Source organism: Sitodiplosis mosellana, unplaced genomic scaffold (assembly GCF_009176505.1).
Source record: "Sitodiplosis mosellana isolate CC-2019 unplaced genomic scaffold, AAFC_SMos_1.0 Smas_scaffold_30, whole genome shotgun sequence".
NCBI lineage: Eukaryota > Metazoa > Arthropoda > Insecta > Diptera > Cecidomyiidae > Sitodiplosis > Sitodiplosis mosellana.
Genome location: NW_022595272.1, coordinates 1,663,966 through 1,690,414, shown reverse-complemented (window position 1 = coordinate 1,690,414; position 26,449 = coordinate 1,663,966). Strand labels below are relative to the sequence as shown.

The 26,449-nt window shown below is 35.3% G+C and overlaps 1 protein-coding gene and 1 long non-coding RNA gene across 6 annotated transcripts in view; one reads left to right on the top strand and one right to left on the bottom strand.

Moving 5' to 3' along the window:
* Nucleotides 1-9,165, top strand: part of LOC129569266 (transcriptional regulator ovo) — a 25,681-nt gene extending 16,516 nt beyond the window's left edge. For 2 of the 5 annotated variants that reach the window (XM_055447951.1, XM_055447950.1), the window contains 3 exons: nt 5,020-6,758; nt 7,115-7,555; nt 7,670-9,165. In XM_055447951.1, coding sequence (XP_055303926.1) covers nt 5,020-6,758; nt 7,115-7,555; nt 7,670-7,855 — 2,366 coding nt within the window. In that variant the 3' untranslated portion in view covers nt 7,856-9,165. Of the gene's footprint in view, nt 1-3,784; nt 4,928-5,019; nt 6,807-7,114; nt 7,556-7,669 lie in introns of those variants that run through there. The other 3 variants (XM_055447953.1, XM_055447952.1, XM_055447948.1) reach the window with 3 other exon arrangements.
* Nucleotides 9,166-11,174: 2,009 nt separating this feature from the next.
* Nucleotides 11,175-12,515, bottom strand: LOC129569265 (uncharacterized). Its single transcript, XR_008688023.1, has 3 exons — nt 12,232-12,515; nt 11,535-11,721; nt 11,175-11,449 (listed from the first exon to the last, which is right to left on the bottom strand). It is a non-coding gene; the product is annotated as an uncharacterized LOC129569265 (long non-coding RNA).
* Between the last annotated feature and the right edge of the window lie 13,934 nt (nt 12,516-26,449).

The window sequence follows — 26,449 nt, the reverse complement described above, 5'->3', positions numbered from 1 at the left end:
AGAGAGAGAGAGAGAGAGAGAGAGAGAGAGAGAGAGAGAGAGAGAGAAATAAAAACACTGTCAGCCAGCCGTAGCGAAATTGAATGAAAGAAATTTTTTCTAATTCCAAAAAAACGAACCCGTATCTTAAGAAATGAGCATAGGCCAAACGAAAAGATCAAATCGAATAGGAAAACGACATGAAGTGCCATACCAAAAAGTAAAGCGAAAGATACACACCGAAAAAAAAGAATGGGATAAAAGAAATACCCATCACACAGAGCATCGAATAAAGTAGAAGAGATATACGCGACAAACCGGTTTTCACTGTTAGAAGATTGGCCGTCGTCGTGGTCGTGCATCGTCAATTATAACTATTATTGCGGCTATTCTTTCATTATCATGCATTTAAATTGAAAATATATGTATTTTGGCTTTAGGTCTCTCTCGCTCACACGATTTACTTTTCTTCGTCCGATCGGATTTTTTCCTCCTTCTTCTTCTTCTTCTCCTCGTGTTGCGTCTTGGTTGAGGGCCTACATTTCTGGCTAGCTTTATTTCTTTTTCACATATACTTGTTTATATGTTTTCTTTGGTCGAGTAAATTGATGCCGCTAGCTCTTGGTAAAGATGAGAATCGAGAAATAAGCCAACAAAGGTATTTGAAGAGCAGAAGATATGGAAGAAGAAAGAAAACAAACTGAACGGATTGAATGAGCGTTCGGTTCGGTTCGGTTTCGCGTTGAAGGCACATAAATATAGCATCTTATGATCGGTTGTGTTTTACAGTCCTTTTGACTTTGCGGGCAAAACGTGATTTTATCTTAATCGCATCTCAGTCAAAAGCGCATTCCAATCGCATTCAACAGGACACGAATTCGTTGAGTGTGAACGTGTATGTGTCTCTTCGCCGTCCCTACTATAAATTATATAGACACTATCATAAACCAAATATAGATGTATATTTTTCAAGACAATCGAATGCTGTAATTTCGAAGTCGGCCCGAAAAATTTCTTCGTTTCTTTTATTTAAGTGTTAAAACCAATTGCACCATTTGCAAAGCAATCAATATGAGCCTTTGGTACATAAAAAAACACACAGTCCAACCTTTTGTTTGACATGACTCAAACGGCCGACACTGACAAACCATTCAGTTGTGATTAAACAAGCAAATATTGTCTCATTACGCGTACACAAAAGCCGACCTGCTGCAAAAACCTGAGCGCTATTTCAAGTCGCTTGTTTTTTCTGCTTTGTTATGTGTGTGTGTGTGTTTTTTTTTGACAAAAAGGCCGCAGCACACTGAGCAAATAACGTTCCTTCGGATACACAATAACCGCGATTATTTGTACTCAAACCTGATTTATGCAAAGAAACGATTCACACATTTAGCCAAAGCAAAACAACGAATCGATTCGTATTTCGAATTCCAAACACCCCGTTGGATTATGTGTGTGTGTGTGTATGAGTGTACGCAGCCCAATGAACGGATGAACGAATAAGACAAATGTTTGCATTTATCAGCTCGGTAATTAGCGTGCTATTGCCATTTTTCAAATAAATTTATCCATTGAGTCGCAGGTAAACGATGTGGTAAATACTGTACTGTTTGTCTAATGCCAAACTGGTTCGGACAATCGACCACGATATGATTAATTTTATGGAATTTCGGTGTCATGGCAAAACATTCTAATTACTTTCGTTGAATTAAATGCAGCATTTCTCAATCGAAATTTCCGCTATGTAAATTGTCAAGTATTTCGATTCGCCTCAAAGAGAATGAATGAATAGAAGAGAAGAAGAAGAGAAGAAGAATCGATTTCGTAATTGTAATAGCATTCCAAATCTAGCGTAATAGTTGAAAAACCGTAATGTCGAACGGCAGAGAGAAATGAACAACAAAGAGAGAGAGAGAGAGAAATGCGCCGATTGTAAGAGAAATTTTTTTTTTATTTCTAATTTGAAGCCAAGGCCATCGTAGTGAAAGTTTTGGTTTCGTTCATCATCGTCATCGTCGTCGTCGTTTCCGCGGTGTAATAGATGGTGTGCCGTTGCACCGACACGCTTTGGCCCAGTAGAAAGTATAGCATAATGTGAACTCGAAAAAAGACGACAGCCAAATGAACGTGAACATACCAACACAAACACGAACATTATGCAATAATTTTCTAGTTGCTGGCGATATATAAAGAGGAAAAAAAAAGAGAAATTGAATCATTTTCGGTGACCGACTTTTCAATGACGTCCGTCACAGCCCATGCTCTTCTGGCTTGGATTCTGATTCGCAGCGTAGAGAGAGAAAGAGAACACACCACGCGCCATGAACGCACAAGAGCTCATGCTGTTTGCTACATTGAATACATAAGATTTATTCTTTCCACTTTGGATGTTCATTGTTTTCTAGCTTCTAATGCAAAAACTTAGTTTTCATTGTATTGCTTGTAAAAGACCAAATCATTATGGAGCATAGCTCAACTGATGATGTTTGAATTGAACATTTGAAGTACCATGTGCCGATCATACTCAGAAAAATCGTCATGAATGACGATCTGAGATAATCGGAAATCACTCATTTTGGTCAGATTCAAGCTATTCTTTGACATCGTGCTCCAAAAACAGATGCGATTTCAATTAATCGATTCACGATTTTCACATCACATTGTTCAAATCTAACAAGATTTTCGTCGTCGCTACGAAGCTACTAAATCGAATATATATATCAAAGTTGTACCGTACTGTGTGGACGATGACAACGACACAACGAAATTGCGAGCAAAACGAAGACGAGAACACAGCACGCACAGCGAGTCAAACGCATTCAACTTGCCAAAATCATCCATTAAACACACACATACACACGAGCATTGAGTGCGACGGAAAGGTCGCTATGACATTTGAAGGTTAAGACACGAACGAAACGAAAAGCGTGTGCATGTTATCGTCTCTTTCGTACGGCTTTGTATTGGTGGCACCGCATCTTCACTCTTCTCATCTTCTTTTCGCATCAGGGAAGAGAAGCTATAAAAATGCAAAGAAATGCATCAAAGTTGTGGCTTTCCGATTTGGCTTATTGCCAATTGCACCATAAAACATCGCAATCGCTTCATTTGGATAAACATTATTTGGCTGCAGTCAATTACTTGCGTAAACGGTCTCACCAACTCACCATACAAGCATACGAATGTTAAGGAGAAGGTAAAACATTTAATTGTTATCTTTGGTTTGTTGCTTTTTTGTTTCCACTAAAACTTCACGAACTCGTTAGCACTTGCTGAACAAAAGATTATTGAGAGCATGTGGATGAAGACAGATATTGTAAATATCGTACCGTTTTTTAGCTGTTCTTTTATGACACACATGAATTGATATGTGAACATGGCATGTTTTGTTCCGCATGCTGCATCGAAAATGAAACGCATCCGACGGTGAAAATTCATTTTATTTCTCTTCATTTTTTTGTGGGCCTCTTTTTCGGCAGCTCGTAACGCACACAGTGAAAGTTAAGTCAAATCAAGCGAGATCCACCTGTGGGAATGTTTGTTTTGTTGTTTGCACACAATGGCTCCATTAATCAGCTCAACGCCTGTCTCCATCGTTCCGAAAGAATTTGAGCATTGTTTTTGGATGTTGTTTTTGGTGATTTTCAAACCGAGACCCAACTAATGAAACGAATGCCGAAAATTTGTAAACAAATTAAATGAAACTTTTCATCTTGGACAAGATTGAAACCAAAATGGAACGTCTTTTTATTTTCATACAATCAAACCGAATCGTGCTGTGTTTATCAATCGAAAACGGTTTTTTGTTTAGCTGTCTCAAAGTTTGTGACGTCTTTTGTTGTCGTTTTTATTTTATTTTCCGCAAAAAAAAAACCTTTAAGAAATAGCCATTCGATTTGTTTCAATTTTTACAATTCGACCGAATTGAATGTCGTCATCGAATGGCTAACTGTTATCGTGATTTTTTTATGTGTAACTTGTTTCGACGATCGTTGAATCGATTCTCACATCTCTTGCTTTAATTACCTTTCAAATTCAATCAGTTTAAAGTGACTCGATCGCGCTAATTGCATCGAAATAATCCAGCATAAAGAGAGCAATTTATGCCATTCATTTTGATTGTTATGTTTGCTTTTATAAATTCGATGCCATTTCACGACTATCATATGTCACATCTGGGAAAGTAAATGGACGGTAAACGATGTTGAAAGAATATCATAAAATACACAATTTCAGTATAATCACCATACACTGCTATCAATTGCTTTGGAAATTTGGCGCAGATTTTTATATCGTGTTTGTCGCACGGCTTTCAGATTGTTGAGAGAGCCACTGCTAGCAAATTGGCAAAAGTCCGTTAGTCGCAAGCAATATAAACACATACTGAATGAGTGCGGCATTGCTTGGTGATGCTGCTGCGGTTTGTCTCATTCTCTGCGTTAATTAGCTTATCTGCCGAAAAGCAATTTCGAATATATATTATGAAAATGCGTTTATTATTTTAAGCGAATAATTAACCGTGGTCAATATTTTTGATGGAAAAAGTAAAATGTTTCACCAGTTCTTCTAACGGTAAATACTCTTTCTCGTGCTCATGTGTATTTTCATTCGTTGAACAATAACAACAACACACTCATTTGGACGGTATGCAGATCACATGGCAGTGGCGCTCTTGTTTGCTTGTCATATCATTTTCTGTCACCATTGTTGGTCAGTGTCGAACAACGCCACTTGTTGTACTACGTGCTCCGATATTCTCATTTCACCACCACATGCAAACGCACAGAGATTTCGGTATGGTAACGCATTGAGTGTTCGGATGCGACAGTTAGTTACTGTGTAAAATTCAGTCAATGTGCTCAATTTGTGCAAAATAGAATTTCAAGGCGAGAAAAAGAATCCGTTCGATTTGTGGCATAATTTGACATTTTTATGGTTTCAAATAATTGTAAATGGAAATTCGTTGTTATGTTTTGATTTTTAATTTGAGTTTGTGCTAATAATTTTGTGTTTTTTTTTTTCGTGTGTTTTTATTCGCAGATCGTGATATATTCGGTGAAAACCAGACAGAACGTTCGAGTACATCATCGTTTTTGGCGTCGCTTCGACGCTCCACTGAAAAGCAGTCAATAGATCCAGAGCGACCTGCTCGTTTCATTTCGTCCATTTTGGGCGGTGGAATTCCATACGGTGCAATTGGTCACGTTTTGACACAAGCTCAACGCAAATCGTATCCCAGCGCTTCAAACAAATCCGACAAAGAGCGCAATCCACCGAAATTAATCAAAGAAAAAGAAACATTGCCCACAGAAGAAATAATTAATTTGAAAACAAAACCGAAACCGTCACGATCACCATCGCCTGAACCAGTTGTTCGTTGTTCGGTGATCAAACGCACACCATCGTCCACAGAAAGTGCATCCAAATTGATTTCGGCACACAGCCGAAGCAACAAAAAAGACACAGAAATCAAATTGCCGAAAGCAATTGTTGAGCATACAACACATTCGGAGCCCGAACAAGATCAACCGATTGATTATCACATTCCAAAGCGAAAAGACGATTTAGTCGATGAGAAGGAGATGAAATATCGTTTAATTAAGCGGACAAGTGCAATAATTTCGCGACCGATTTACTCCATATGGAATTCACAGGGTGATCCGAAGATAATGTCAGCAGCAGCCGGACACGGACGATCAAACGGCCAAAGCGGTTCAAACCAGGGTCAACAGAGTTCAAATGGTGGCAGTAGCAATGGCGGCGGCCTCAACTACGGTGGAAGTGGTTTGAGTGGAAATAGTGGTGGTGTCGGTGGAAGTTTGAATGGTGGCAACGATGGAAATGGTGGCCGAGACAATCGTGAAAATCGCTCAAATTACGGTCCAAATAGCCCACCGACCGGCTCATTGCCGCCATTTTATGAAAGTCTTAAGAGCGGCAACGGTGGAATTAACGCATACAATGCGGCAAACGCCAGTTTTCTGGCCCAAAATGGCTACAACACATTGATGGCATCGAACATGAACATGGACTGTGATACGACTCAGGAGCATTCAGGCAACAATTATTCATCCGAACCGACGCCACCCAATGCAGTCAAACAGTTTTCGATGCTACACAATGCCGCCTATGGCCTTGTTCTGAAAGATGAAATCGATGACGATGCGATGAATAATATCAATCAAAACATGATGTCGTCGAATCAAAACTATCCGTACGATGTCAACGATGGCATGATGGGAGAAATGAACAATGGCAATGTGGATCCATTGCAATTCACAGCAACGCTAACATTCTCATCACCGGCCGAACATGCACTCCTTGACAGTTTAACTGATGCCGTCGATTTGAGCTCATTTTTACAGCGCTTGCCAAACGATGACCAATCCAGTTCTGGCAATGATTTGGAAATCTCATCGACTCCCTCACTCACACCCGACTCAGTATCGGTGAACAACAATGAAAACAATTGTCTGGAATCATTCCCAGACATTGTGCTCAATCGCAACTACGATCGCGGCCAATTCAATCTACCGAACGGTCATAGTCGATTCCATGAACAAAATCAACCGCCGCCGTATCAACAGAGCCGTGACATTCAACAGATGTTCCATCAACAGCATCAAGCCCATCCGCAGCCAATTCAAGCCAATCATCAAGGACATCCACACCATCAAGAGCAGTTATCGATTAGCTACGACATGGATTCGCACAGCAATATGTCATTACCGTCACCCGGTTCGGTTGAGGCTCCCGATGCCAAACCCATCATTCAAAGTGTAAGTGGGCCAGTCAATGAAATGGTTGCGAACGAAACCAAAAGACGGGTAAGAATCTGAAAAATTGGAGCGTTGAGATTTCTTTTTTGTCATCTCTCTCGAAAAATGTATTGCTTATGTACGATCGATATCCAATTGATTTTACATTTCTATCACTTTTCCGAGGCAATCGTCAACTGCCAAATGCCATGAAGAATGCACGCATTTCATGTATTTGCATTCTTCAAAGTAATTGCAGATCCAATTCGTATGCTTCCTTGCACAGTCTATGGTCACGTTTTTTTTCGCCTATTTCAATTTTATTGTTGTGCTTATTACAACAATTGATTTTAAATTTCATTTTATCTCCTCTTTAGTTGGGATTGCCACCAGAAGTGCAGCTGGAATTTGTAAATGGTGGTCATGGTTTCAAGAATCCATTAGCCGTCGACAGTGTTCAAAATCATCGCCTCCGAACGAGTGAAGAGGAGAAAAAGCCAGCAACCGAAAACAATGGGCCAAACGACGAGAATAAATTCCAATGTCGGCAATGTTCCAAAGCGTTTGGTTTGCAGCGGTTACTCAACCGACACATGAAATGTCACTCGGATATCAAGCGCTATTTATGTACCTTCTGCGGCAAAGGATTCAATGACACATTCGATTTGAAACGACACACGCGAACACACACTGGCGTTCGGCCATACAAGTGCAACTTGTGCGAGAAATCATTCACACAGCGTTGCTCCTTGGAATCGCACTGTCTCAAAGTGCATGGCGTGCAACATCAGTATGCATACAAAGAGCGTCGCACAAAGGTAAATATCGATCCATTTTCTTCGTTTTTCGCATTCTCCTTTGACAATGAAACGGCTTGAGTTTTCCAACGGCTTGAGTACTGAACGAATCGATTTTTTTTTTTGCTTTTCCAGATGTATGTTTGCGAGGAATGCGGTCACACAACCAACGAGCCAGAAGTTCATTACTTACATTTGAAAACCAACCACCCGTATTCGCCGGCTCTGTTGAAATTCTACGACAAACGTCATTTCAAGTTCACGAACTCAACGTTTGCCAACAATTTATTGGGTCAATTGCCGATGCCAGTTCACAACTAAAAACTCACGCATTCGGCCAAGGTCAACTTTTCCATCAACGAACTTATAATCAATATTGGATAAAATCAAAACAAAATCAATCAGATCGCTGGATCATATCTTATTTTTTGTTACACACATACTTTTATACTCATCGAAATTCAATAAGATTTCCATTTCATTTCATTTCTTTCTTCTTTTTTTTTTCAAATGAAAACTCGGCTCATTTTTACAGCACAGCAAATTAATTTTTTGAATATATTTTTTTGTCGTTAAGGATTCTTTAATATTTAATATTATATAGCTCAAAACATTCATTCCATTCATTGTGGTATAATAATTCAAACGAAAGAAGAAGAAGAAGAAGAAAGAAGATTATTTGCTCACATTCTTTGGATCAAGTGAAACAAAAGCACGTCAAATATAAAAAAGAAGAAGATAATTTATTAATTGAAAAGAACTGATATGCATATTTTAGAAACGAGTAAAATTCAAACAAATAACAAATGAATTTTTCACACACTTTTTTTGAAAATGAACTTTTGTAACAACAACAACAAAAAAGTGATGAAAAATAATTAATATCGAAAATCTATAACTCTTACTTTTCTACCTAAAAAAAAAAAATAACGAAATCCTTAAGGAATCATATAACATTGGAACAATTCCTTGATTTTTTTTATATCTCATTTTAAGAATAAAACAAACAACGTAAACATTTATACATACTGTTTTAAAGAAAAATTGAAAAGGAGATCAAAACGACTGGTAAACTGATTGATTCGTTCTAACGAATGATGCGAAGAAAATTACTACATTTTACAAAGATTATTTTTTCTATATACAAAACTGAACAAAAAGAGAAAATCCGCACAGGATTTATATATATTATGTTTGAATTGAGAGAGAAAAATTGTTGGTGATTAAATCTGGACAAAGTCCATTAGCATTCTAAATTTTACACATAAACTCAAAACAACGAAACAAAAATTACAGTGGAAACAGAAAACGAACATAATTTCAGGCAAAAATAAATAATTTGAATAGTGAATAGTTGATCCATTCATTCATTCAGATTCGACATCAATCAGTATTGAAACTCAAAACAAAGTATCGGGTTTTTTGTGCAATCTGGGTGATGGTTATTAACTGGGGAATTTCATTTAATTAATTAAAATCGTTTTATTTTTTAAATCGTTACTAATAAAAATGGGGCGTTCAACAGCTGAACACCGTTCGAATTAAGGCTACAATTTTAATTAGGTTTTACTGAAACACTATTTAAGCTAGACGATTAGTTGAATACAATAAAAGATGAGAGAATATGAAAATATTTTTTTTCTGGCAAATAATTTGAACATAAAAATTTATATATTTTGGAATTAGCTTTAAATCAAAAGAAGAAGAAGAAGAAGAAGAAGAAGAAGAAGAGAGAAAAACAATCTATTATGGTTTTTCGTTGCAGAAAAATTTCATTTTTCCTACGATTGATCCAGTCATTTGACAAAAATAAAATGTGCGGAGTTTTCGCTTTTAGTTTAGTTATGATATGAGTATAAATTACAAATTATGGCGCTTCCAAATGCTTTGTAGTTAATTTCATTTGGTCGAAGGAGAGAAAAAAATTCGAAAATTATCATGAGAAAAAATTAAACAAAAATTTCTTTGATTATAGGTTAACATGTTTTTTTAATAACTTTTTTATAAAATACGCTGAGATTTCAATTTGATATTTGAAACATTCCAGATCAAGAAAATTTCCATTCATGATTAATGTATTTGGTAAATTCAAAGCAAATGTTACTTTTGATGTAAACACAATGAAACATTTATTTAGACATATATATATATATATATATCGAAAGAGCAAAATTCGAACTAAGTGAATGATTATCAAAGTAATTTAGATTTAGCCGCACATCCGCAAACAAATTCCACTCGTAATAGCGACCTAACACCTTATTTTGGTGCACAGTTGCATTGACGACTCAGTTATTAAAATTAAATTGCAAAAAAATCTATCAAAATTTCGAATCATTTGTAGTTAAGTTATATGATTAAGCATATTTATTATCCATTTAATCCTCTTTTTTATGGAAATATTCCGTTCTACACACAAACACGCATAATTATTAAAGACAAATAAATTCGAAATTATATTGTATTGTTTTCTTCAAAAAAGGTTGACATATGGTTTGTATCTATTTTCAGCAAAGTGTATATAATACGCACCCTATTTGTTAGCAGCCAGTTCTACTGTTTGTATTAATTCACTTATTCTAATTCTTGAATTAAAAATCCCGTCAGATATTCAAGTTGAACGTTCTTTGATTTGAGACAAGAAAAGGTAAGGGTTATTGTTTATGAGTTTCAGAATTATTATTTATGATGAGAGGGTAAGAGCAGTTTGTTATTTCTTTAATGGGCAAAATTAAATATTCATAGGTTTTTACATGCATTACCAACTGTTACCAAATAGTGCAGTCAACAGCAACACTTCTTTATCTGTGCAAAAAGCGTGATGCTCAGCGACGTACTTCACCAGTTGATCGGCTTGTACACAGCACATTTCACTGTCGAATTATTGCGAACTGAATTGTCGTCTTAGTTCGCGCCTCATGTACACACGTTCTAACTGGTAAGCCGTACTCACTCTATACTCGCATCAACGAATATATGACCGAAGTCGCAACTGGTGAAATGTGCTGTGTACCAGCTAAAATTCTGGTAACGTGCACATAGGGCGGCTGGTGACAGTACATTTCGTCACATTTTGAATTGCCGCGCTGTTTAGTTCCAATTTGAAATTGAAAATTACATTGATGTGCCCTTTGAAATTGGGGGCGCTCGCATCGTTCAATTTAAGTTAATTTTTAATAGCCTCTATTTGAACGTGCATCACTGAGTGGTTTTCAAATGAAATTAACCAGTGAATTAGTCATAATCCAACTGATCTATTCTTTTAAATCTCAAATATGCATTCAAAGGCGTGCTAGTCGATAACAAAATGAACAGGAAATAAATTGAATTCGAATTTTCTTTCTGCTTCAATTGAGATTTAACAAAAGATAGCTGAGTAAAATTGAATACACGTTTTATGTGCCAATTGTGAAATTTAGCCAAAAGTCCAACAACCAATTTGTTATTGAAAAAAAAAATATTGATCAACTGTAAATTTATTTGCTTTGGAAACCAAGAAAATGATGGACAGACCTTGATCACATGAACATGTATTTCTGGAAAGAAAAATATATGTATTTTTGACTGAAAAGAGTTGCGTATATTGCGACAAATGAGGTACTCGTACTATTTCCTTTAAAACAACGACAACTGAAACCAATATCCGGTTAAATTTAATTTTTTTTTATTTCAAAATGAAGTAATTTCGTCTGATGTTCTGCAGTTACAATTTATGATAAATAGGTATTCTAATCGTATATTAATCGATGCACTTCCTTTCTCTTCATTTTCTATTCATTTAATTAAAATTAACATTTGCAAAATCTCTCGTATCTTTTTCACTTTCAATCCTTCCTTTCTTCAGCCATTTCTTCTAACATCAACCGCAAATTTGCCTCGATATTCAATAGTTGTTCGGCTTTGGATTGGACCTCGCTAGAATTGTGTGAAAAGAAAGTAATAACATATGTTCAGGCTCGCTTCATGATCCACATGAAATAAGTAGAAAAATTCGAATTACCCAATCGTGTATGCAACTTCAAAATTCGGAATTGCTCTGAGCAATTCATTGTTGTTCGCTTGAAATTTGTCGAGCAGTGCAATCAAATTTTGCCCGGCCTTTTCATCGTCATAAAGTTTCAAAATCTGGTCAACAAACATACGAACGGCTTCTGGTGATTTTGCAAGTTTTTCCATTTTCGCTGTGACTGAAATGAAAACAAAAAAATAACGGATTAAATGAGATGTGCTTCACTTTCCACTGAATAAAAATCCTACTTAAAATCATAGCCATATTCGATTATGGCATTTTTTGCTAGCGTCAGAGCACTGTGTTTGTAACACAATCTTTGTGGTCAGAAGATAATATTAATTTTTCAAATCCAGAAAATAGCGACCAAAAAATTCTGAATAGAATTCAGTTACACATTTCACGAGTTTTATGTAGAAAAATCGAACAAAAAAAAATGCGTGAATAAAATGTTACTAAGATTTAAAGAATATGCCGAATCATCAGTTTATGGTTATGTCATCATTTTGCGCGCAAATAATACGACTGAGTTACGAATGTGAATAAAACATAAACTTGTTTGCACTATATTTGATATTTTCAGTTTTTCCTCTATTTTACTAAAATCTGAATTTATGATGCTATCAAATTTATTTGCCAGAAAAACTACACTCATTTGAAAACGATTGAGACAGTCATCTTAACTTACCTTGTTATTCAGAATAAATTGAAATTTGTTGTTCGCCAAGAAATCACGCACAAAATTCTTTCATAAAAATCTCACGTGGTTTTCAAAATGTTTCTATCGGCTCGATTGAATACAAAGAAATGCAATTCAAAAAAACTAACTTTTTTCGTGTTCAAAATAGTACAAAGTCTTATAGAAATGTGGTCAAAAATGCCGTTGCCGTTTGCCTATGTGCGCTGGATGAAGTGTCGTTTTAGAGTGGTGTGATGCTTTTGGTGTTGTTTGAAAACACCGTCGAATTATGTCGTTTCTCTTAAATTTGCGGAGCAGAACGAAAGGAAACATAACGATAATTTCATACTAGTGGACATTCTATGTGTATACACAAACCTACATCACTAAACCAAACAGAACTATGTAACGTATGTACGACGTAGATTGTACGTCGATGATTGAAAATCGATCTCCTTTGATTGTGTTCGTTTTAATTTGGATGCTTGCTATTCTCACACAACGACACTACATCAACCCGTTGAAACAACCGCAGACGATGTATTTCTGTGGAATCGTTTGCGCGAGAGTATAATGACAGTCGGACCCAACAAAGAAAAAAAATTTGTCGAATGTTGAACTGACGAGTTTTTAACACTCAATCGGTGCTGTTGGAATGATGGCTCGATTGGAAAACATCTTCTTTTTCTGTATATGATTCATAAATTAAATAATATTTTGCTTAATTTCAAATGAGTTTGACTTGATTGTAAATCATTCCCTTGATATCGTTTGTGAATGATATGGGCAACAAGTCAGAGCTGTATATGAAAGATACACTAGCAGCACTCGCTTTGGCAATAGTACTACTGAAGAAAAAAACGTAAACGATGAAATATTCAAGCAGTTTTCTAAGAAATCGATGGGCAAACTGGGCCGAAGAAATCGAGCAAAAGTTAAGTACTTGTAATGAAATAGTATTGATGCGAAAATGCGTGAAGTGAACGTTGATTTACAAAATCAGGATAAAGTCTTCTAGTCGAATAATTACAGAGAATCATAGTGTAATTAATAGGATGTAGACTATAAATATCAAACAAAAGGTCATCCGTTAATGGAACTTTCCATTATTAAAGAGAATAACATAGTCTAGTCAATAAAATGAGCAATGTTTGGACGCTATGAGAATTTTCTCTCTATTAGTTGACTACGACTGTGAATGTATCAACATTTAATAATGGAAACAATAGCAAATTCGGATAACAATCGCTGAAATCTAACGATGCTGTTTGTGTAGGAGAAACAACCACGAATATTAATCAAGGTATTAACTAAATTGAGGGTTGATTCTGTTGCTATCAATGATTTAAACTTAGCAGAGAGGGTACGGCAGAAGATACGAGCTCGCCTTTATGTCTGTTGTACAATATTTGAAGACAGTCACAATGGAGGGTTGGCAACATTACACATGGTAACGTCATTGTGATGATACAAAATCTTCATCCATTTTTCGATTGTTTTATTCACTTGCTCGTAAATGGTTTGCAGCGTTGGATTTGCCTGAGCTGCTGCTGATCATATGAGGGGAAAAAGCAAGTAATGAATTTTTAAAAAGTTAATTAAATATATATCAGGCTAATGAAAAGTAATGAAAAAATCATATGCTAATGGAAGTCAATGGGGTGATGGTTATGGTTATGCTCATTGCTCACGTCATTTTCATAATTCATTCATCGGTTTTCGTCAGTTTATGCCTTTTTCAGACGATTTTTCCCCAACAAAATTATATAGAATTCAATTCGTTATAGCAAATGTCAAGCAACAAAAAATGACAACTGATGATAAGAGAATAAACAAAAAAATATGGATTGTTTACTTGCTTTGTTCAATTGCTCTTTCAAAGTTTAAACATTATGGGCGACTTCAATACGAGCATTGTGAAATTAAAAAATACTATTGTATCGGTAATGGATGGATATGAACAAAACGTTGAATAAGATCAGTTTTGAATAACATCGATGCTCAACGAAACGAAATCATCGCATTCGCAAGGCGCTATAAACCAACGATATTAAGAAGAAAAACATGGATGAAATGGTGTAAAAAGACGAAGATAACCGTTGAATTGACCTAAATATTCCTTGTATTTCTGACGCTACGTCCCATATATGAATGAATACAATGCTATGTGTTAATTCTATGAACCGATTCGGTTGATATGCATATACTCAATATTACAATCAATAGAGAGAGAGAAAGGGAGATCATTGTGGTGTACCTATCCCAGCACACATATGCATCATAACAATTAGTGAAATGTATGTTTCGTTCTGAGATTAAAGTTCAAATCTTTCGCTATTGTCACCTCACATTGTGAAATAGCATGAGCGAATGATTGAGCGAGCGAGCATGAAGAATAAAAGGAGTTTCTGGTGGCTCATCTGCTCGTTGAAGCGGTCACATCAATCCAATAAAGTGCATATTTAATAGTGAATTAGTATGTATTTGATATTTTTAGCTCATCCATGGCAATGGAGATATGTATTTTGATCACTGGGGTTTGTTTCCCATTCTTTAAATTAACTGATACGATACTCACAACTCACATTTATGATTCGCTTCTATTTATTATTACGTTTTGTTTCATGAGTTTTTTTTTCTTCTGAAAGAAAGAGAGAGAATTCTTTTTACAACAAAAAAATAAAAACTTTTTTTAGGTTGTTTATGGCGTTATTCCGAATAAAACACAATATATATTTTTCTCATGAAAATTATTGTATTTCTTTGTTTGTATGTAATGGTATGTAAATAAGTAGTAAAATATTTTCCATTGCCATTAACAGTGCACAAGGATTTAATCTATTTTCTGATGAAACCGGGACTTCGAAATGAAAAAACCTAAAACAAAACCATAATATTTTGATTAACTTGTGTATCCATTTAATCAATTAATTAATACATTTCTACAGTACAAATCAAACTACAAAGAAAAACAATCGCAATTCCAATTGGAAACGTAACGAGATTCACAACTTTTCAAGCATTTCTTCGATTTTAAACATTTTTTTAAATTTCTATACTCTATTAACAGTTTTTGACGCTAATTATTTTTAACAATGAATCATTACACCGCGGGGGTATCATTACACTAACAACAACATCATTTGCAAAATGAAATTCGTTCAAAACCTGCTGACACGGAGTGAACGAGCTCACTTTACAAACGCACTTGTTCATCTTGCTGGTTTGACAGCTAATGTCAAATCGACTTCTGTTTCAGTGTAGTTTTCTGTTCGAACGCAAGCGTTTTCTCAGTATGGTCCGAAAAATTAAAAAAAAAAAAAACAATTCTGCCACGAACCAGTTTCTATTTTGAATCTAACATTTTGTGTTTTTTTTTAAATTATGGAAACTCCAATATCTATATATATAAAACTCATTGTGCGTGTGTCCTGTTTTTTTTTATTTTCATGATTTTTTAATTCTTGGTTTTAATCAACGCTCCTATTCACTTTGAATTTGACAACTGATATTGAGCGCAAACACCACCTAGATAATTTAAGGCTAATGAAAATACAATCAAGTAAACTCTCCGTTCTGTCAAACGTCATACTGAAGTATAACATACAGACATCACGAATTCGCCATCGGCTCTTCAGATGGCGCTTCGGTCAACCGAGTTCCAACCAAACACATGTATCAGTATACGAAGCATTCCACTGTTGGTTTTAATGGTGAATATGTCGTTAGAATTCTCGCGGCTTAAATAGCAGATTCACATATCAGTTTTGATTTTCGAATTAAATTTTCAAAAGTTTGAAGAAACAATTTTTTTAATTGTTTTTCGATCCAACGTACATTAATGTGGATTGATGGCAATGAAATATTATATGCGTATTATTTTGAAAGAGATTTTATTTCATGTAAAAATAAATAAATTGAAATAATTAATAATTCGCGTCAAAACAAACAACACATGCGTGAAATTTGTTTTGAATGAAAGATACTTAAAATGGGGAAAAGAAACAAGTAGATTGGCTTTAGATAGACTAGCTTGGAGGAGAATTGTTCAAGCTTGAAACACTGATTTGAAAACGAACAGACACAGAAAGGTATTAATGGTTTCTAAATGTTTATTGTTGTTATCACGTCACGACAATGTACTCATTTTGAAATAAAGAAAATGTATTGCTTTCTTCAATGCGGTGGAAAAGAAAATAGCTCTGAATTCGAGTGAATATAATGAGTGATGATGATGAGTGAAATGAAAAATGTCGAGTAAGACAATGAAAGATAAATAGAAAGAACATTAAATCGAGATATTGAAAACCAGTAGAACGAGAGAATAAGAGATCAGGAGAAATAGAGAGAGAGAGAACAGAACAGAACAGAATATGGGAGAAAAATAATACAGAAAGAACGATAGGGAAATAGAAAAAGAAAGTGAAAGAGTGAATGATTGGGTAATGAGAGAATAGATCGAAGAACACTGGGTGATGATTGAAGGATGGGGAAAAAAGATAACCATTCGAAATATTGATATAAATTTATAACAAATGATCAATAGATTTTGAATAGATAAATGGAATAATAGGAAATTGCAAATAGTTGATGTCTGAAAGATGAAAAAGCGACGCATTGACTAGCGCCCGAGCCGAGCGAAGCGAGTTGGAAACTGAATGTTCGTCTGTCCTAATTTTCGTTAATTGTTTTGTTAATGTATATGTTGGAATTTTCGCGGTTTAAATAACAGATTTATATATTACTTTTGTCTTTCGAGATTCATTTTAATCCGAATCAATTGATAAGAAAAAGACAGATATCGCGTGTAAAATCAACTCCAGAAAAAGGAGCAACTTTCCCAGAAAATCGTCTTTGCTTTGAAAAAACAAGTATTGGACATACGAAATGATACAGACTCACATTCAATTTCGGGGAGTCGCGAAGCGACCTGGCGCCGAAGCCGAGCGAAGCGAGGCGAGGCCGCTAGTAAACGAATAAAAAACACTTACATACCTTCTAATTTTTTCTGGACCTCTTCTGCTTTCATTGCTTCATATGATTTTGTTTTAGCCGTGGCACCAGGTTCGTCTTCGTCGCTATCATCACTAACGTCGCTAAAGTCGGCAATCCATAATGGTCGACCATGTTGTTCGGCTTCGTCAGTTGGTTGTGCTAGAAGAAGGATAATATACTATATAAATTATTTCCCACTATGTTGCTCTGTCTAACTATTACCGGTTGACGTAGTGGCACCATCATCACAAACTGGTTGGTCATCGTTGGATGGTTGTTTGTCTGTTTCACCATCATCACCAGTCGACGATGTAACAGAATAATAAATAATTATTTCCCATTTCTTGGACCTCAGTTAATCAGTCTTACCATTAACAGGCGACGAAGAAGCATCATGATCACCAAAATAATCGGCAACAAAGTTATCGTCATCAGAATCATGGCCGAAAGCATCATCAGGAAATGGTACTACGACAGGAAGTTGCACTAACAAAAGAAAAATAAAATTCCAATGTTCGAAATAAATTCAAATTTTTAAATATTTTTCAAAACTTACATGATTGCGGAGCGGCACCCAATTTTCGCAGATCGTTTTGATGCTTTTCCTGGGAAAATCACAATTATTCAATTTAAAAAATAAATTGTATAAAAAATGAAATGTGTTAAAAACTTACTTCTTTGTCTGCTTCATTCCGTGCTTGCAGTGCCATTTTTATTAATGCTGCTTCATCGTCCAATCTCTTCCGATTCTGTTCCCGCCTCTCTTCGGCTTGTACTCGACGGAGCATATTGCTTGCCGTTGGGGTTATAATTTTGTCCAATTCAATGGTAAAAGCGCCACTAATTCTTTGCCAATATCGGACCAAATTTTTTATCCTTACTGCATTTTCATGACTCGGTGTTGTGTGGAACAGCTGGCAGAGCATTCTGGTGGTAGAACTGAAGAAGAAAAAACAAACATTAATTCCATCCCAAACATAATTCCACATCCAAACATAGTCATTAAATAACTTTTGCTTACTATTTTTCTGACCACATGTCATTCAATTGTATTTTGAAGCCGGCAGTTTTCATAGAATCCAAATACGTCAATAATTGAATCATGTGGTCAAAACTGTTGTATGTGATGAGATTTTTCATCTTTTTGAAGCCCGATCCGCGCTTATTTTTTGGCATTTTAATCACTTTTTCCGTTTATTTTTATCACTTTATCACTTATAAAGTCACTATTATATTAGATAGTATTCACTCACTATCGCACTTTATATTATATTTCTCTCTTTATCGTTCAAGTCCCATTATTTGTTTCTTCACTTCTAAAATGAAAAGAAAAATATGTTAGTAAATCTATTTCCATTGTGGAAAAAGAAGAGATTAATAAAAGAAAAGAAAAAAAGCAAAGCGTCCAAGCTAAGCTAGTCTTCAGTTCGGTTGATTGATGATGTGTTGGAATTGGCGGTAACGCTAAACGACGTAGGAAAAAGAAAGAACAAAGACAAAAATGACCACAGACAATGCACCACAGACTGCTTACTACGGTCAAAGAATACACTATCTTGCGGGGGGTTAGTTGAAGAAAAATACTTTATGAAAACAAACGCATTACCGAAAATGCGTGTGTTTCCAATGGTGGCTGTTAGTTCTTCCCGATGCAAGGTACTTAAGCCCTATCGCGAAGACAACGCCTCCACCACGATAGAGAAAAAAATTGAAATCGCAGAGCACGGTAAATGCGCAAGAGCATACGTATGTCAATATTTCACACGATGCCATCGTACATTTCGTGCCAGTATTTTGAATGCGTTTTAATTTTGTTATTATCATCACATCTCGATCATTTTTTGCCAATTCGAGCGGAATTGTTGTTCGCACTTGCTCGCGTCTCATGCATGCTCATCGTACCAGTGCCAGTGCATATGCTTTATTTTTAAACGTGGACCCACTTTTTCGTGGGACTCCATATTCAAACGTAGCATAGAGTGCGACGCGATGGGACCATGGCATGTGTGCAAGAGTGTGAGAGAGAAAATGAGAATAAAAATAATAAGAACGAGCGAGCGAGAGTTGATGGCCTTTTTGGTTATGAAGGAAATTAGTTTGATTATAAATGCCATCAGATACGGTGCAATGCACTATGAGATGGTGCACGCTATTGCTTAATGACAGAGATTACTATGGGATATTTTAATTCATATGGGATAGAGGGGTTTTATTCATATGGGATAAGGGTAAGCAATCATTCAATTGGCAAGGCTGCTTACCTTTTCGTTTTTATACTGCAGAAGCGTTACAACAACGCAACGCATGAAAAATATCTTATATATTTTTGCGATATTTCTATCCCATATGAATAAAAATATCCCATATTAATCTCTGCTTAATGAAAATCACATAAATTATTCCCCAATTTGTACACACATTATACATACAATACATTTTATACGTACACAATATTTATGCCGGAAATAGCATGTTGCAATTTACTTTTGAAATGTACCTCACATTAGTTCAAATGAAAGCCGTCATGTAATCATACGAACAGCGCTCAAATCGTTTTGTAGAATTTTCATACAAAATGACAGTGAGGCACTTTTGCAACATGCTATTTGATAGTCGTAATAATTACTAGTATCATATAAAACCGTAATTTTCTCTCATACAACTCAATTGAAAATGGAGGAAAAACGATTTTTTTAAATACGGGTTTAATCTACCAAAATAAAGCAATTTTTTGTCTTCTGTGCCAGCGGAATATTTGCACAATTTCATTTGGCAGAATCGAAACAATTTTATTTATTTAAAATTCAAATAATAATTATTATTTCACCACACAACACAATGACGACCATGTTTGACACTGCATTGAATACACTCATCAATGTAATTCCCGTCAAAATGTGTGGCATTGTTGGTTTGACGTTTAATGATCGAGACTATCGCGGTGCATTACACTATATTAGTTTTGAAAACGAAAATTTTGTTCAGCCGTCTAATAGGCCATTTCGTGTTCATTTTCAACATCTTTTGTTTTTTTTTTCATCTTTAATTCAATTATTTCAATTTAAACTTATCCTTTTTGGTTAAAAACAAACATTTTATTTATATTTTTGTACACTGTTATTCTAAAATGAATTTGAAATAATAAAAGGTAGCTTTAAAGTTTAAAAAAATGTTTATAAATACGTTCGCAATATGAACTATGAAATTTGTCATAAAATTTAAAAGGCCGCTTTAGTAGCGTTCATATGCCGCTTGAATTGCTATCAACGCCGCAAACAAATCCGTTATGAATCTGACTTTTTTTTTAAATAAAAAAACATCTTCGTATAAAAAAAGGTAAACTAAAATTGTAAATTCAATTTCTCAACACACAGTTTATGAAAAAAAATTATTTGCATCAATAAAACTTAGAAAAACAACAATTATTCTACTGCAAACGATTCCCATTTGAAGTTTGAAACTTCGAAACTAACAGCGACATCTAACGAAAATCCGTTACAACACCCGTTCGCCATATTGACAAGTGACAAGTGTGTTTTTGTTTCAAATTTCAAGTGGGAATCGTTTGCAGTGAAATAATTGTAGTTTTCCTAAGTTTTATTGATGCAAATAAAATATTTTTTATAAACTGTGTGTTGAGAAATTGAATTTACAACTTTTTTCTACATTTTTTTTATTATAAAATATTTTTGGATTATTTTGTTTTGAAAAAAGTCAGATACATAACGGTTTTGTTTGAAGCGCTGAAAGCACTGAGAACTTTTTTTTTTGGTTCAATATCAACCGACTAAAACGATACCTAGCGGAAATGCTAGCCCTTTAATTTTTATGATAAAATTTGCAATGGTCTTTGAAGAAACAGATTTGTTGAGAAAATTAGGCTGAACAAAATTTTGTTATTATAGAATACCATCGAATAGAGAAAATTGTCTTATGAAAAATACAGTAAAATTTTGATAATTAACAAAAACTAACACAAAAGTAAAAAAAGTTAAGAATGTGTTAACATTGTTCAATTTTTCTACATAAGTTGTACATTTTGGGCAGAGATAATTAAATAGGAGCGTTATTATGAGGCATATTATCAAACCTATGATTCGGCCACACCATATTTCGAAGGATGCAGTTACTGGTGGTGCAGTTGGTGGTAGTGAGGGCAGCTCTCTATTTTTATTTTTTGGAAATACACATAAATAGACTTGATTTCCCCAACCATCTCCACTTGGAGGATAAAGTCGTCCTTCCGTAAAGTGAATACCCCGAAGGGCATTGCTAACAGAGTTTCGGTACTTCAAACCAGATGTGCCTGGAAATTGAGCCTGTAGCGTTGATAGCAACAATGTTCCATCACTTTCGATTGGCAATTCAATTGTCTCTTCACCTTCCTCTTCAGCCACCTGAACGTATTCGATTGACATGTTGACTACATTTGAATTAAAAATATAAAAATTAATCATCTAGCATACATCAATCATCATTCAGCAAGTTTATACGCATTCCGAAAATATAAAAAAAAAATGAAAATGTTAAAATACCCGTTTACTGTCAAATTTTGAACAATTGTAGGGCGCCGTGGATTTCGTACGGCAAAATTCAGTACTACTTGGTGTGATTTTGTGGTATTTCACAATATGTCGAAATCACTTACGGCTATTTACAGCTCAATCACACCAATTAGTACTGAGTTTTGTCGCATGAAATCCACGGCGCCTCACAATTTCACACTTCGTATTCTGTATATAATAAATGCGAGATTATAAGCGTGTGTGTTAAACAAATAGCGTGCGGTTTTGTTTGTGTAAAATGTTAAAGTTTTTTTTTACTAAATAAAGTAACGTAAAAATAGAAGCAAATAGTTCATAATTAATTCTTACACTTTCTTTTTTTCGCACAAAGATTCTCTCTTTCACTCTTTCTTTCTCTGTTTCTCTGTTTGGTTGATCATCCGTGCTCAAAATCAAACTTTCGATCTGCAGTTGGATTTTTTTTTGTTAAGATTAATAAATAAAAAAAAAACGAAATAAAAGTAGAAAATACTAAAAGTAAACTGGATTTCAATAATGAAAATCAAAATAAACACAGCAAAACCATTCAATCTTATTCCATATACGTAAACATACTAATTCGGGTTGGAAATATTTCTTACAATCAATCAAATGCATAGAATTTTCACACAATACACATCACTTTTGTCACAAATTCATTTCATCCTTATTATATTATTTTGTTTATTTATAGCATTTTGAAAAGGAAAGAAAAAAAGTGAATCTGTTTACGGCTGCAACAGTGGTAGAGCAAGAGAATAAAACACGTCTGGTTTAGTTGGAATGTAGACTGTATATAAGAGCGTTTATTCCGCGCGCACACACTATCGCTAGGTGTGACACGCAGCACCTGAAGTTGGTCACAATTACAATCATTTATGAGCCGCGCGTTCGGTCTAAAAGCCCAACTGTAATCCACGCCATCTAGCGAGATAAAACTACTTGTCTAATTTAGACATCCTCCCGCATCGGCGAAGAGAACTTACAAAATGATATAATTTATACATTTCAACTGCGCATGGGTATTTAATTTAATTCAATGACAATTCATTCGCTCGGTTTCAATAAGGTTATTCTACACAGACAGCAGTATTGGATAACCCTTGTCCAATTTTCAGCCAATATATCAATCCATCCATATTTTCGGACAACTTCACTCATATTGTCTTATTTTTTGGCCAACCCTACTACTATTATACATACTATTGTACATTTGGCACTTGGAGGTAAACAGAGGTAAATTAGTATGAAGTTGGCCACAAAATGAGACAATATGAGTGAAGTTGTCCGAAAATATGGATGGATTGTCATATTGTCCGAAAAAGAGACACCTATTGGAAAGAGACACCTTTTCGTATCTGTGTATGTTATACAAATCAATAGGTGCTTCAGCTCAATTAACTACAATATTTCATGATTCTTATAATCCAAGGGGTTTGTAGATTGAAACACAAGCACACTAGCGCCGCAGTTTGCCCTACAATATCATATACGGCAAGCCACAGAACTATTCATTCAGTATATATCATGTAGCTCAACTGTCAATCTGTAATCCCCCTGTTATAATCTATACAATAAATATTTTCTCTTTATGTTACAATTCAAATTACTCAATTTACAATTCAATACTTATTCGAATTCATATTTCATTTTGCTGCACTCGGTTCCGGTGAATGGGCCAGTTGATCTTCCATGGGTAACAGGACGAGTTTTGATATCGGCCGCACATAATCTGATTTCGGTGTCCGTATCTTAACCGACCGCACAACGTTGTCCTTCCCAGGATAGGTTTCAATCACTCGCGCTACGGGCCAAGTGGCTGGTGGTACGTTGTCTTCCTTTAGCAGCACAGAATCTCCAACGCATAAGTTTCGCTCATTTCGATTCCACTTGTATTGGTTTTGTAGTGTACCGATGTATTCTTTACGTATTCCAAAAGTCTTGTTGTATTTTGTCAAGAACCCTTTGTTGCGTCAATCGATTCAATGGAATGTCATGAAGATTATCGCACAGTGGTTGGATGGTCCGCTCACCAATCACAGCATGTGATGGATTCAAATAATTTAGATCATATGGATCATCCGTTAACGGCACAAATGGTTGACTGTTTAGAACAGCCGAAATTTTAAACTTTTATCAATTAACATGCGCTTCATGTGATGTTTTGCTGACTTTACAGCTGATTTCCGAATTCCTCCTTGATTTGGTGCTCTTGGAATAATAAAGAATGACAACCATTTTCTGGGTTATTTTGCCTTATTTCAACTTGACACGATTGTGACTTTTTTCAATAGATGGCGCTGTATGTGTCACATGTAAATACCATAGATAATCTATGAAAAACTTTGAAGTTTCATTGATTTTGGGTTTTTTCAATAGATGGACTTATAAATTTCACGTACAAATATCATGAAAAGTTCAAATAGGGCAAAGCTGGTAGTCATTCTTTCCATCGAAGACCTTTGACGCTCAAGAAGTCTTTCATCTCTTTCGATTTCCATGATTTTGTTACATCGCACAGCTCATTCTTTGCACCCACAAATGTTTTACCATTGTCGCTGAACATGCCATCTGGCCTTTGATAAATCGAAGTAAATCGCGCAAATGACCATAAAAACCGCACAGTCGTTAGATCCGAAACACATTCAATATGCACCATTTTAGTTGTCATGCATATGAAAACGGCAGCATAGCCGGTGTCGATTGAATTGCATCTTCCTTCATATCGCTTAATTCGAATCGGCCCAAAATAATCAACTCCGCAATGTGCAAACGGCCGTGTAGCTGTCAACTGCTCTACAGGTAAATCGCCCATGAATTGATGTTTGTCATAATTCGCAAATCGCACACAAGCTAAACATTGCTTAGCAATAAAAGCTGCTGCTCTTCTTGCGCCAATAATCCAGTATTTGGCTCGCACATAATGTAACATTAGTTGGATGCCTCCATGCATCGTTTCGCGGTGTGCTTACTCAAGCAATAATGTTGTCAATCGCGCATGTTGTGGAAGTTTAATCGGGTGTTTTTCATCATAACTTACGTTTGCATTCTCCAAACGGCCTCGCACCCTCAACACCGAAAATGTGTTGAGAAATGGGGATAACCGCACTAAACTGCTCTTTTTATCGATTTCATCATTCGAATATTAATCAAGGTATTAACTAGATTGAAGGTTGATTCTGTTGCTATCAATGATTTAAACTCAGCAGAGAGCGTTCGGCAGAAGATACGAGCTCGCCTCTATGCCTGTTGTACAATATTTGAAGACAGTCACAATGGAGAGTTGGCAACATTACACATGGTAACGTCATTATGATGATACAAAATCTTCATCCGTTTTTTGATTGTTTTATTCAGTTGCTCGTAAATGGTTTGCAGCGTTGGATTTGCCTGAGCTGCTGCTAGTCATATGAGGGGAAAAAGCATGTAATGAATTTTTAAAAAGTTAATGAAATATATATCAGGCTAATGAAAAGTAATGAAAAAATCATAATGGAAGTCAATGGGGTGATGGTTATGGTTATGCTCATTGCTCACATCGTTTTCATAATTCATTCATTGGTTTTCGTCACTGTATGCCTTTTTCAGACGTTTTTGATAAGAGAATAAACAAACAAATATGGATTTTTTACTTGCTTTGTTCAATTGCTCTTTCGAAGTTTGAACATTACGGGTGAAGTCGCCATATACGAGCATTGTGAAATTGAAAAATACTATTGTATCGGTAATGGATGGATATGAACCATTTACATTTTCTCTGAATGTAAAACGACATGATATTTTAGCATTGGAGAAAAAAATTGTGGCCAAAAAATGTAAGAAGAGTGAAAAAATTCGTAAAATTCTTTCAATTTATCCATTCAATTATGATTTAATAAAGTACGACAAAGTCCCATAATATTGCGAAATAATCTTCTCAGTTGAGTGAAGCCTTTCCATCTTGTTTATGATTAAAATACATTAAAATATTGCCGAACCATCAGATTTTGAACAAATTTTCTTACTAAAATTTAAATTAAACTCTATTTTTCACACTTTTGGCAGCAACAGCAATTTTGTTGTATGATTTTTCATGCCACTTTGTAAAATCGTTGTAATCATCGCAACGATTGTAGGCTGTGAATGTTACGTCAAAGTAAATCAAATGTTACATGGTCCTTATCCATGTTTTATTATTTGTATGCGAAACGTTTAGGAAAAATTCATGTAAATCTGGCCCAGATTAGCAAGTACAATGCATGTCGCAATCATGTATATACATGGGAAAAATCATCGTTCACAATTCCTACGCATCGAACGTAATTCCAGCAGAATGATGAGACTGAATTTTTTATGAACGGCTTAGGATAATAATACCTCGGCACGAGAGAACAGCTTACCATGCACTTGCACATTAGGATTGCAATAATTTATGAGATGTACCAAGTACTGTGTGGATTTTTTTTACCGAGAATAACGCAATGGTGCTTCTAGGGAGCAGAAGGGAGAAAGAAGGAGAGCAAACATAGAGTTTAAACAAGCAAGCTAACAACGTAATAATTTAATCACTGAAGCATTTATCAGAACAAACACAAACCATGCTCAAACTAAAAGACTTACCCTTGAATTTTGATATAAATTATGGCTCATCAAACATATGGATACGCTTCAAACAATGTCTACATGGTAATGTTTGTCCTGTTTTCACC